The 13,328-nt window shown below is 38.6% G+C and overlaps 1 protein-coding gene across 1 annotated transcript in view; it reads right to left on the bottom strand.

Moving 5' to 3' along the window:
- Positions 1-9,213, bottom strand: part of LOC117378192 (dolichyl-diphosphooligosaccharide--protein glycosyltransferase subunit STT3B) — a 144,107-nt gene extending 134,894 nt beyond the window's left edge. The window contains exon 1 of the mRNA XM_033974722.2: positions 8,761-9,213. Coding sequence (XP_033830613.1) covers positions 8,761-8,999 — 239 coding nt within the window. The 5' untranslated portion in view covers positions 9,000-9,213. The remainder of the gene's footprint in view (positions 1-8,760) is intronic.
- Between the last annotated feature and the right edge of the window lie 4,115 nt (positions 9,214-13,328).

Here is a 13,328-nt window from a genome sequence, read left to right as displayed (position 1 = left end):
CGCTTTGACTTGAATGGTACTATTAATAACTTTGTAAACAAGTCCGCCATTAGTTTGATGAATTGGAGCACATCTTGACAGTTGGAAAAGTGCATTTGTTAAAGATCTCTTCTGGTTTCATTTGGGCTACAGTTTAGACAGCTTTTTATTTAGAGTCGACTCGAGCCAATTTGGAAGACAATCTCTTTGCTTGTCAGCGATCAACTTTAACACTGTGCAGGGAAAAAGTTCACACGACGATTGCATCTGGAAGGTGTTAAATCTCAAACTGTTCTAAATTTAAGTGCGTGATGAAAATACCATTTTGTTGATTGATTTCTCTAAAAATTGAACTAAATCATTTGTAAATGGCTATCCTACCTCCCCCTAACAGACTCAATAGTTCATTGGTTCGTTGATTGATGTTGTGAACTTGGAAAGTCTAGCACGCAATGTAGATTTGTGGCTCTGGTGGAACCATTTGGATATATTTTTCCATTAAAAAGTGACCTCAAGTGTTCAAAATTTCGATCACATACAAAAACAGTGTGGCAGTACTCACCTAAACTGTAAATATTGGTTTTATTAAAGTATACTTTCAACATATTTCAATAAGCTGGAAGATGGCCAAATTGTGACTAATAATAGCACAAAAATGGCATAAAATAAAAATATACCATGACTAAGTTCAAGTCTGACTAATCTGGTAGATCTGGTCTTTTCATCAAAATGTGACCTAAAAGTGTGATGGCTCACTAGAACTTTTTAAGCCAACTAACTACCGGTATTCTTTAATATTTCTGTTTAGAAATGTTCAATTTCCACAAGCACCACTCTGAACAACAGCAGTTATCCTTAGACACATCCCGTCCTCTTGAACACAGTTGGTGCAGAGGCAGACAGGTGGAGGTGTGTGGAGTCAGAATCCTCATCATTATAGTTTGACAGCGACGCTCCGTCTCCTCTCACTCCTGTATGAGACCAGCCCTGACAGAACTGAGGGAGACCGCTGAGCTCCCGTCCATCCTCCAAACTGGTGAGTCCAAGAGTCAACAGCCAACACTCACTATGTGGGACAAGGAAAACTACACTTTGTAACACAACTGGACATTGGACATTTGAGGGTAATTGTTTGAATTTGTTTCTCATTACTGTTGTAGAATTACTAAACCTGGCATCTTTACACATGAAATTAACACCTTGGACAATATTATCACAATCAAGCTCAACTATGCTTCCCTTGTAAGGAGTATTATACCTCTGAAGCAAAGTTAATAAGGACTGAGCGGGTGTCCTTGGCACAGCACCGCAGCATCTCCATCAATTTTAAATTGTAATATTGTACTTAAAAAAGCACTTCCTTTATTGTAGCCATGTAGGGAACAGCATTATGGGCACAAAAAACACACTATGCCCAAAAACTACTTTCATTACCACAATTACAACGTTTGCTTTTTGAATGTTTCTATAATCAGAGCATGAAATGACTTGCATGTAGTAAATTTTGCACAATCAGTAAAATCAAGGTTGCATACTGCATGTTTTCTAGTTCTGTCGTCCTATTCCCAGGGCCCATTTTCAGAAGATAAGATGAAAGAGTAGGCTTAGAAATTAGACTATATGCTCCTTCTGCGTTAATTCTATATGCGCTATAATATTGTGTTCTCATGGTTGTGTGGGTGGGACTGTGAAAGCCTCATTTCATCTATTAATCTGTAAATCTAAATACAATAAAAAAAACACACACACACACAGACACACAATTGAGCACTCAACACAACATGCATGATTGCGAAAACAAGTTAATATTGATGTCTTGTGATGACACTACTTTAAGATATTTGTATTTATGTATTCCTTGGTGGTGTCAACTGTGTCATGAAATAAAATTAAAAGCCTATTTTGTCGACCTCTCAGGAATCTATAATAGGCAGTGATGATCTGTTAGACCAATTAGCACCTTGAGGAATGAGAAAAAAATTCCATTAAAAGTCAGGACATTTACTTTGTTAATGAAGAGCAAAGATTAATTTGAAATCCAGTTTATGCCTTCTGGGTCTAAATATTAACAACAAATATTAGTACATCAAATTGAGCAGCGGTCGGTATCTGCTAGGTCATGACTAATTCATTCATTGGTGTTTGACTACACAGATTCTGCAAAAATGTTATGTCCACTTCCCTATTATTGCTTGTGCCCTTTTGATTGAAATTTACTACTGCAAATTGGATGGACTCCATAATATCTGCAGTTTTGGTGATGCTTTGACCCATTCCAGTAGTGGTTCCCAAAATGTGGACCAAGATATACGCCAGAGATTGTCTATACTAGCAAATGCATAAAATTACAGTATACTTTGACACGGACTATGCTGGAAGAAATGGTATTTCGATCTGCAGAGAAAAAATGACAATAAAGAATCTTAAAATATATGAAACTAAATTGAGCTGAAATCAAGTTATTGTTCAAAATAGCATAGTTTAAACCACTGTAAAATAACTTTTTTTTTTACATTTAAATAACAATAAAAAATCTGACATTCTTTTGAATCAGGAGAAATTATTTTGTGCAGTGGCTTTATTCTTTATAAAATAGAAGAGGCCATGACACTAACTCTTGACAATGACTGGTCTGTAGTTGTCACAATGTGGGGCGGCTTTGCAGGACCATTAGCGTGTTCTAACATTTTAGCACTTAGGAGTGGGAAAAATAATGTTTTAGGCACATCAATTCTAATAGAACAACTGAATTAATGTAGACACGACAATAATCGAAATTTTAAGTTTAATTGAAGGCACCACTCTACCTGTTTATTTTCCCTGTGTCTCTCACTCTGTCCCGCCTCCTCCGTCCTGTCACTCAGAGCAGCACTGTACAGATCGTTGCTGCTGCTGCTGCTGCTGTCCTGACGTCAGACGTGGCCTGTCTACTGTCACAAAGACTCACAGGAATATCTCTCAGTTCAGGATTTGTCTGACGCTTTATTTCGTTCACACTTAAGTTTCAGGAAAAGACGGTCTCATGTGTCATTGTGAGTTGCACCCCTCTGTTAGCTAATAGCGTAAACTTTTTCCCCAGTCCGAGATGAAGACGGCATCATGTTACGCACTCTAAAAGGAGCTTTAGTGCAAAACGCATAGATAAACTGTTCTAAACACACTCCATGCTGTGTCCCTACAGAGGGCAGTGCCGTGTGGGCTATAGTGTCTAATATAAATCTGCAGAGAACCTAAACAGAGAGCATGAAGCACCGCTAACAGCTACTCTGTAGTAGACGTGCTGTTATAATGCCAATATCTCCCACCTGCTAAAACTAATCCTGCTAAAACTAATCCTCGTTACTGAAAAACTATGCAATGAACCATTTAAAGAAGGCACTTGTGTTAAATAAAAGACATTGTTTTATCCTGCAACTCTACACATTAAAAAGTAGCCAATACTTTGATATGAATGGTGAAATGCATAGTAAAACAAAGATGCATTAAGGCACTAATGATCATTCCTGCATTGGCTCGTGAGCTGTAATCAAACTGAATCATAAGTTAGCTGTAGTTAGCCTTCCTATTAACACTGAGAACAAAAATATTTACTTCCCATTGTTAATTATAATGATTTAATGTCTGGGGTGACTAGGGATGCAATGATAGCCGAATCTCAAGATATGTTACAATCACAATATTTATTTCAGGGTATGATAGTTATTGTGATATTTTGGAGAGGCTAACAGATTTTTTTTTTTTTTCTTTGAAAATGCCTTGATAACACTTTGGGTTAATAACATTCTTCATGTTGTATGCATTAAAATAGAGCAAAGGATCATGGTCTATGTAGTTCCCTTTGTTTTTTTACTCACTGGTGCAACAAAACATTTTGCATTTAAGCAAAAGAGCGAGACATTATTGTGTAATTTTCACAGTACAATATACATCCCTAGTAGTGACTAAAGGGGCTGGGTTTGATTGTTTTTTTTTATACCAGTACCTTAAAGATACCTGCTTTTCGATACCAGTTCCTGAACAGTTCTTTTCTTAGGTGTTTTTTATGTAAGTTATTGTCCAATATTATTAAGAAAATACTTTTCAATCCTTTGATTACATTATAACTATGTTAATTCATAGTTTAAAAGATAGTTCTAGGCGATATGATGTCCAGTTAAAAGTCAAAACAAACGCGCATGCAAATGACCCAGAGTACACAGCTCTGACCCTCACTTGGACTTGCACGAGCCGTTTAGCTTCAGCTTTACGCAGACTGTGACTGGATGTGGATTTATTATTAAGCACAACACTTTGACTTTGAGACAGTGTAAAGGCCCTGCACTGAAGACGTGACCTTCAGGTGGAGATAAGTGGCAACTCTGGACATGCCATTTCTTCATCTCTTCTGTTTTACTAATAAGATAATACAGGGAACAGTCCTTTTATTTTGTATTTATTTATTTAAACAAATAAATGTATTTCCTTTTTTTTTTTTAACAGCAGCGCAGGTGCCTGAGCACCTGTATGGATTAGCGGTGTATGTATTGGCTCATTGACCGAGGAACTAGCTAGTGCCCAGCCCTAGCTACAATTCTTTCCGTCTCAAAATCAACTCAGCTATCATTTTCCCAGACTTGTTGGGTATACATTTACTGGTAGCTATACAATAGCAGCTCTAGGAGAGAAAAAAAAAAATCAATAAAATCATAGAGGCATTTAGTCACCACTGGCTGTAATCATCTGTGTGCGCTGGGGATGGTCACAACCAATCAACAGTCCAATGTACTCACTGCTAAATACAAGGTTTGTTGTATAAGGCTGGGAGGTTATCATAGAAGAGGAACAATCATAAGACGATTTGAGATGCTCTGATCCCATTTCCAGAGGTGAGAGATAGTGTGTTTAAATGACATTTCATTCTAACTCCCAAGAGAAAATAGCATTGGCATGGGCAATAATTTACATGTTATTTTATTCAAACACAAACTGCGACTTGCTAAAGAATGTAGGGCAGATTTCAAGTTGACTAGGATTACACAGGGCTGAGAAGTTACTCCAGGGCATATTGTTAAAAAGGTCACACACAATCTTGTTCATGCCATTTCAATTTCTAATCTATAAAAATGTGCAAAAGTCTCAAGGAATGTTTCAAGAAAGGCGCTGAACAAAGAAATTAGTATGCTGAAGAAAAAAAAACAAAAAAAACGAACTGCCCAGACTTTGATTCAGTCTTGTCTATTTGAGCGTTCTCATTCAGTCACAAAACTTTAGATTTCACAATGATAAAACCAAAACCTCATTCAGTCCTCAGACTTTGTACTGATAAGCTAACCACATATGCCCAGAGACTGACTGGGGCTGCCAATCTAAACTAACAGATATTGTGACCACCACCAGCAGTCAAACCACATTCATACTTTCATAAGGGGGGGAAAATGTCTTGCCCAAGGACACAACAACAGTGAATTGGCCAGAATTGGCATTGAACCAACCTCATGGGTGGTCATTATAAGATAGTTTATAGACACTTTTAATATAGATCAAGAGGTTATTTTGTCCTTGACCATAAACTACTGCTGTATGATAGGGGGAAAAAAAAAAAATTACCTTTTTTCCCCATTTGATCAATCTCAATTTTCAATTCCGTCTTCTTCCATCTTATTGAAAACATGGACAGGTGGACTTCAGGTATAGAACGGAGGGTGCCAGGATCACTACAGTTTTTATTTTCTGCAAAGAGCTATGAACTTTACACTAGCTCAACGTCATGTAGTGTGGCATCCAACAATCTTATGAGGCCAAAAAAATAAAAACATTTAAAAAAAAAAAAATCAAGCAGTGGACACCAAGCTTTATTGGGAAACAGATGCCACTTAATAGCTTTGCTCTGGGAAAACTGCTTCTGCAGCAGTGAAGAGACTGTACAATTCAAGTTACAGGAGGAAAGATAAAGTGTGAGCCCACCCTGCATTTAATGGGATATATTAGAACGTAACAAGAAGAATACAGGTTTAAGAACAATAGTAATAACAAGACATTAATTTTTTTTTTTAAAGCAAATCATCTGCAATAGTGACCACTGTTTTCATATGAAGAGAGATGCCTCTTGATATAACCACTGCATTTATCTAGGCTTGGGGCAGGTACAATGAATGCTCAGATTAGTTTATCAAGATGTCTACCCAATTCAGTATGGAGAAACTCTCAGAGAGGAACCATCAGGGACTTCTAGACCTTCACAGAAGGCCCAAACATTTCTGCATATAAATGTTTTAATATTTAATTTAATGTTATAAATACTATTAAATTGCACTAAACATACCAATAAAATCATAATTTATTATTATAGATTTTATTTCTATCAGACATTTCATAAATAAGAAGGAGTAATGTCCTGAGCACAGAAAACTGCAGTGTCAAATCAGATTTGGTGTTTTGGGGGTTACACATTCAGAACTGCTCGCTCATTCACTTGGCCTGCAGACAACAAGCAGAGGGCACTGGCATTGGAACCAACCAATCAGAGAGTCCATTTGCAGGTGATAGACAGGCAGAAACCAGCCCTGGTGCATTAGTTTAGTCCACGTCTTCTCGCAGGCCTCCACTGCTCCTGTGTAATGACTGGTCTGGCCACCCGCTGGCACCTCATTGTTTTGCTTGTAGTAAAAGTTAATTGACAGCTAGCTTGATCTGCATTTCACTTTTGGCAGAATTTAAGAAAAAGGAATATTGAGAAGATGCTTTGGATTTCTCATTTGGATTAATAATAGGATTTATTTTCAAAAAGGAGCCCTGTGTGTTTGCTATGCAAGTTGTCTTGAAATGTTCAGAAGAGCATCTAAAAAACAACGGGGCTACTAGCAAAGGATTTACTGACACTCGGAGTTCACAGAGCACAGAAAGAAGAACTGTTGGCTTGACATGTACAACAAGTGAGAAATAAACTACTCATTTGAGAAGATGGCAGCGGTGAATGTGACTGGCACACCCCGCCTCTCACGCACCTAGCCCCGCCTCTCACGCACCTAGCCCCGCCTCTCACGCACCTAGCCCCGCCTCTCACACGCACCTCTGCATGCTTGCTTTGGCATCTTCACTGATAATTGTATTTGTAAATATCTGAAGGCCTAGCTTTCAAGGGCACTGTTCGCCAGTGAATTCTCAATATACTGAAAATTTGTCATTTAGCTCTTGTTTTGTTCAGTTTTGTTATAATTTGAATTTGATCATTTGAAAATATGTCTTAGTATTGACAACATTGGTGTGCATGTTCATCTTTAATCCCACTTCGCCATCATTTCAGAATCCTTGTCATCTTTTAAACCACATACCAAGTCCAAATATTATTTTAAAAACATTAGAAAACTTTTTGGTCATCTTTTGCCATTAGGTGCACTATGCGACTTTTCTGATGGAGGGTCTGACTCCTGCTTGTCTAAACAGAGATTGTATTGTTTTGTCTAGAATGTTCCATGGTATGCCTTTGAGCTTATTTTGCTCCATACACAAACAACATACAACACAAGCAGAACACCAGCTCACAGTGAGGCACAAGAAAAAAAAAACCTTTAGGCCTAAACGGAACAATGCACATTCGATAAGTTTAATATCATTCTGTAGAACATTACAGGCAAACTAATAACATCACCATGGTGCTGAACCCCCCACTGGAAAAGTTACATAGATGAGAGGTTACTCAAAGCTACACTAAGTTCCAGTTTTCCTCTTTCGAGCCTTACTTTTTGGTCCAAGTCAAGCTGTGGAATAGTCCACTTTTTGCTCAAAATGTCTTTTTGGTTAAATCATTTGCTTTGGTCCCAACACTGACGCATTACACGTCCATAAAAGTTTAATTCAGCATGTAAGCCTTTCTAAGAAATAAACAGCTTGCACGGTCTCTGGGCTATGAATTTGGGTCATAGCTCACCAGTTGGTCAACCCGGATCTCACCCATGGAAAAACCGCTGCCCTGTTTCTTAACGCTGAGCCAGGAAGAGCTTTGGCCTTTTGCAGCCGTAACATAATCAAGTTATCACCGTAATTGAAGAGGGAAGTCGGCCGTAACAAGGTGGAGTACCTGTCCCTGAGCATTAATACAAACATCAGTCTGAATGAACACTCGGTATAAGAGGGGAGAAAGCAGGGCAGCCATATGACACTTGGGACCACGTGACAGGCGCGCGATGCATAATAACCCTGCATTGTGATGACACGCACGAGACCGAATCAATGGTCTTCCGGGTTACACGAGCCAACCGCCTGGACCACAAGCTATAATCTGTATAATCTGCAAAAACAATAACACACAGCACAGACTTACTCCTAGGCAATTTATAACAATTAGAAGTGTGTAGAAAAGTTTGACTCTTTTAAGTTATCAACGCAAGCTCCACTTAATCCAGTCAACTAGCATTATAGAGTCATATAAACTAGCATAAACCACGCAAAAACGTCTTTATCCTTCACAAATACCGCACAAAACCAGATTTGCTGGATGCACGGCTCTTGCATCACCACTTAGCGTCTGTCAAAGTAGAAATTCAAGCGTGTCCAACATTCCCTAAGTGCCAAAAAGACAGTGGAGAGGTTTGTCCGTTGGAAAAAGTGCTACGAACAAAATACCAACCGCTACTTTGGAAAAACAAGTTCTGTTATTTTAGCAGCAGCAATAAAGTCAGACATTGCACAAAGGTATTCTCGGTGTTAAAAATAAATTAAGCCCAAGGGGAGAAATCAAAGCCAGTGTTTCCTATCCCCTGAGTTAACCCGGGAGTGACACTGGCGTTAGACTATGTCGCTTACCATGGATCAAACTCGTGGATGATGCTTTCGAACCGGATCACGGCGAAAAGTCTGGAGCTAAAGCCCGCCAGACAGGCCAGAAACAAGATACTGAAGGAGAGGAGCGACTGCCACCCCGCCGGTTGTGTCAGTCCCCCCGACAGGCCTCCTTTGCCCCCTCCTCCTCCGGATCGGCTATTCCCGTGCACCGAGGAGTTCGCTTTGTGCTTGCCGTCGCCTGCTGCGTGGTGTTCCGCCATTTCTGCGCGCGGTGTCGGCTGGTCCCTCCTGCCTGCCGCGCTCCCGAGTCTCCCTCCCTCGGCTTCGTAGTGTCGAAAACTCCTCCCGGCAAGCTCCCGTATCCGTACACCGCGAGATACAGCTCCGATATGTTCTTATATGCAGTCTAGATCCACTGTAAGACGTGTGTCACATCCCCGAGCCTGCACACACACACACAGCCAGAGCCGCAATGCAATGGTCAATCCGCTCCACGATTGAACGCCGGTGGAAGGAGGCGGTGCGTGCGTAAGGGGCGGGGCTTCACAGAGGATTTACGCGTTCTCATTTGCTGACAGGTGCAATAAGGCGGGGCTTATACTTTTTTAGCCAATCAGAGAGCTGCAATGCGTAGACGGGTAGATAAATAAACCAATAGGAGCGTTGTCATTTATAGTCAAACTCGAATGAAATATGGATAATCCCCTTGTTAAATATGAAATTGAGTCATCTGAGTGCACGCTATAAATATAATCCTAATTTCACGGTTAGATTTAGATCTAGCTATAGATTAATTAGTCATATTTCTAAAGAAAGAAGAAAATATAGGCTAATAAAAATAGTTCAAAGTAAAGTTTTAAGTGTTGGAGTTTTTTGCAGTCTATAAACTATAGGTAGCTGATGACAAATGTTCATTGACAATGTAATATTTCTGTTGCCCTTGGATGTTCGGCACCAGCAGTAGACCTGTAATATAGATTGATGTGTCTCGTCATTATTGTGCCCCCTGGATACCACGACAACAACACAACATTCATCATTCTTTTAAACTCAAGTGCTACTTTTTACAACTTCCCCAAAGCATTAAAAAACTTGAATAGGAATAAAGTTGCTTCTTTTTGCCTTCTGATAAACCCTGAAGTTTTGATTGATTGTATAGGGGGCTTGCTTGTCTTGCGCCTGCACTGTTACAGCTATGAGACAGCGGTATTGATTTATGCAGTGATTTACTCCCAAAGGCAAAGAACAATACTTTTGTACTGTCTCCCAGTCTCTTGTAGACCCTGAACTGACAGCTCATGTCATCATATAAGCTTGTATAGAATTTATTAAAGGCCCTATAGGTGCATTTTTCTGGCTGGTTAAATTACTTTGCCAAGGTTCTTAGGCTATAACTTAAAATAATGTTTCCTTCATGGACATACCTCAAAGCCTTAGTTTACATAAAATTTGTCAATACAATATGCTAGCAGATGGCACTATGGCTGCGTCTGCTGGTTTATTGAAAAGTAAATGAGTTTGCAGGCAGTTAAAGGCATCTGTATCCAAACTGCGATGCTGTAGTGGAGGGAATTTGAAATTTGAGCACAAACATGAGTTGAACAAGTCTGGTGAAAGTGCATGAGTGTAATATTTTGGCCCAACAAACAGACAGATACAAAACATCTTTTTCTTTTTTTCATTTTGAATGTTTTTATTGCACTGAAAAACATGTGTTCTTACAGTGAGCAGACTTACATCTCCACAAACTTCACTTGGAGGAGAGCCTCTTGGAAATGCTTTTCCTTTGGCTATGATATTCCACAGTGGCATAAAACTAGTCTATCTCCACAGAGAATATTCCAAAGTATGGTGTTAACTTTCTATTCCCATGGACTCTTTCAGGTGACGTGCCGCCAAAAAGTTATGCAGTGTTATTTTAAGAACACAAAGGAGATATATGGGTACCGAGCTATAAAAGAGACTGAGTAAATATGCAGGGTTGCACAAATGTGTGGATTATGCTTTCGAATTGGATCACAGCAAAAGTTTTGAGCTCTATGTTTTTTGAGAGGAAACAATTTTATAACACAGTCAACAGCAGCATAAAACTACTCTTGGTGAATTGCTAAGTCCTAAAAGCATGTCTGAGCCCCATGTATAATGCATGTTCTATTGTGGTTGCTAAGTGTCTATGGGCCACATGAGGACACAGGCTCCCTCGCCCCTCTGCCTCTCTCTCACCACTCACCTCTGCACCACCTCCTCTTTTGTTACAGTCGACTTTAATCAATGTTATTCTTCCTCTCATTCATCTTCACCTGGGCCATTTATCTGAGTTCATGGGAGACTGGAGCGAATTGTTCAAAAAGGTTAATTTATGTCCTACAAAAAAGTTTCTTTGGCATTTGAATTGCTCATTTCTGCTATCTCCTTCAGACAGGTCTTGTTATGTGAAGAATGTTGACTGGTCTATAGAGCTCGGGATTGTGTCGTCAAACCTCATAAATAATTTCAGTTTGTCAGATGTTAAACCAATGGAGATTGTAAGATGCCAAATAGTACATTTAGCGTTTGTTCATAAGTATTCTGATAAATGTAGTAGTAGTGAACCAGCAGCTTATTGGATTGTCCCACAGTTCTACTATTTCCTTTTTTAAATTGTTTTGGTTAACGATGAGAGTTTTTCACTACTGTTTCTGATTCAGACCAGTTAAAATATGTAACACAAAGAAAAGCAGGTACGCATTGGAGAGGTTTTGACTATATTTCCATTATGAACTAATATGAACTCTAGACGTTTTTGTAGTTGTACATCAGAGACTGAACTCACAATTTCTTTGTTGTAATCAGAAACTACTCCAACATTCAAACCCATGCTTACTTTGTCATAAAGTCATGTTCGGGTTAGAATCTGAAAGATATTTTAGAAAGCCTTTTTTATCGAGTTCAAAAAGAGTCGTGAACATTCCAAGATATGTCAAATATAGTGTGAAAGGTAACATAACTACTATAATAACTTTGTGTAATTATATTGCACCAAGCTCAAAGTCTTTACAATTTGCCATCGCTCAAAAAACTCGAGACTGTGTAGTCAATGTGGAAACGTACTCTTTAAACTCTACATGTTAATCAAATGTTAAAGCTCCTTATGTAAATGCTTATTCCTCTTACAGTTTTACCCCTTGAGACATGTACTACAAACACATCCCTATTCAAAACAAACACACCATGACCTTGAGTTTAGCATTAGACTTTTAAATTTCACATTAAAATAATATATTCATGTCTCTCAATAGCATCTGCATTGATATAAATGCTCTATAAGAGAAAAAAATAAATAAATGAAGTAATGTGTTTTGTTTCTGCAAGCTGTTATTCACACTAGCACTATACATTTGCATTTTAGTGCAGTGAAAACTCCTATCTCCCACTTATTTATACACATGTTGAGGGCCAGAGTGTAAAGTGTCTTGCCCAAGGACAAGTGGGAAAATGCAAACTGACAGCAAAGATCAATCAGACAGCCTCACGCTACTACTACTACTTGGGCGAGAGGGTTAGTGGTAAGAACGTTCATCAACAACCTGAAGGTCTACGCTTTCAAATCCGCTGGGCCACTGCATGCAATTGTTTTGTGTCTTTAGGCAAGACACTTCATCCACCTTCCCAAGTATGAATGTGGTGTGTGCGTGAGTGACTGATTGTAGTTGGAGAGGCCGATGGCACAGATGGGCAGCCTTAACCTCAATGCAACTGTGGCTACACAAGTATTTTACAACTACCAAGTGTGGAGTGAATGAATATTGCAATGTAAAGCATTTTAAGAGGCTTGAAAAGCACTGTATAAATCCGAGGCATTATTTTATTTTATGTTGCTTTATTTTATGATGCGTTGTTTTATGTTGTGTTGTTTTTTTGTTTTTTGTTATAGGTTTTAGGTTTTATGTAGTTGTTGTTTTATGTTGTTGTTGTTGTTGTAGTTTTATGTCGTTATTTTACGTCATTGCTGTTTTATGTCGTTGTTTTGTGTTGTTGTTTTATGTTGTTGTTGTTTTATATCATTGTTTTTTTGCCATTGTTTTGTCTTTCTTGTTTTATGTTGTTTTTTGTTGTTGTTTAATGTCATCGTTTTATGTCATTTTTGTTTTATGTCATTGTTGTTTTAGGTTGTTGTTTTTTGTTGTTGCTTTATGTTGTTGTTGCTTTATGTTGTTGTTGTTGTTTTATGTTGTTGTTGAATTGCTTTTTAAAATAGTAAATTAGTTGATTTAACTTTCAAGTACGTGTATATTTGAAAGGTTCTTCAGCTGTATTTAGATGATCAAAAGAAATGTATGTGTGTTAAATGTTTAAGTGCAGATTTTTAGACAGTAGTGTAACAGCAGCAGAAAGACAGAGACAAGAGCTGAGACACAGAGATGGAGGGATGAGTACAGGCTACAGAAAGAGTATAAAGACGATGATGAAAATGGAAAGGGGTCATCGCAGAGAGGAAGCAGAGTGAACAGAAGGTGACTGAGGAATTTAAGTTTGTGAGGAGGAGAGATGTGCAAAGTATGGAGAGTACACAAGGACAAGAAGGCAACATTTGAACAGGGACACAATGA

The sequence above is a fragment of the Periophthalmus magnuspinnatus genome, chromosome 11, assembly GCF_009829125.3.
Source record: "Periophthalmus magnuspinnatus isolate fPerMag1 chromosome 11, fPerMag1.2.pri, whole genome shotgun sequence".
NCBI classification, from domain to species: domain Eukaryota; kingdom Metazoa; phylum Chordata; class Actinopteri; order Gobiiformes; family Gobiidae; genus Periophthalmus; species Periophthalmus magnuspinnatus.
This window is presented reverse-complemented; position numbering and strand designations above follow the sequence as displayed.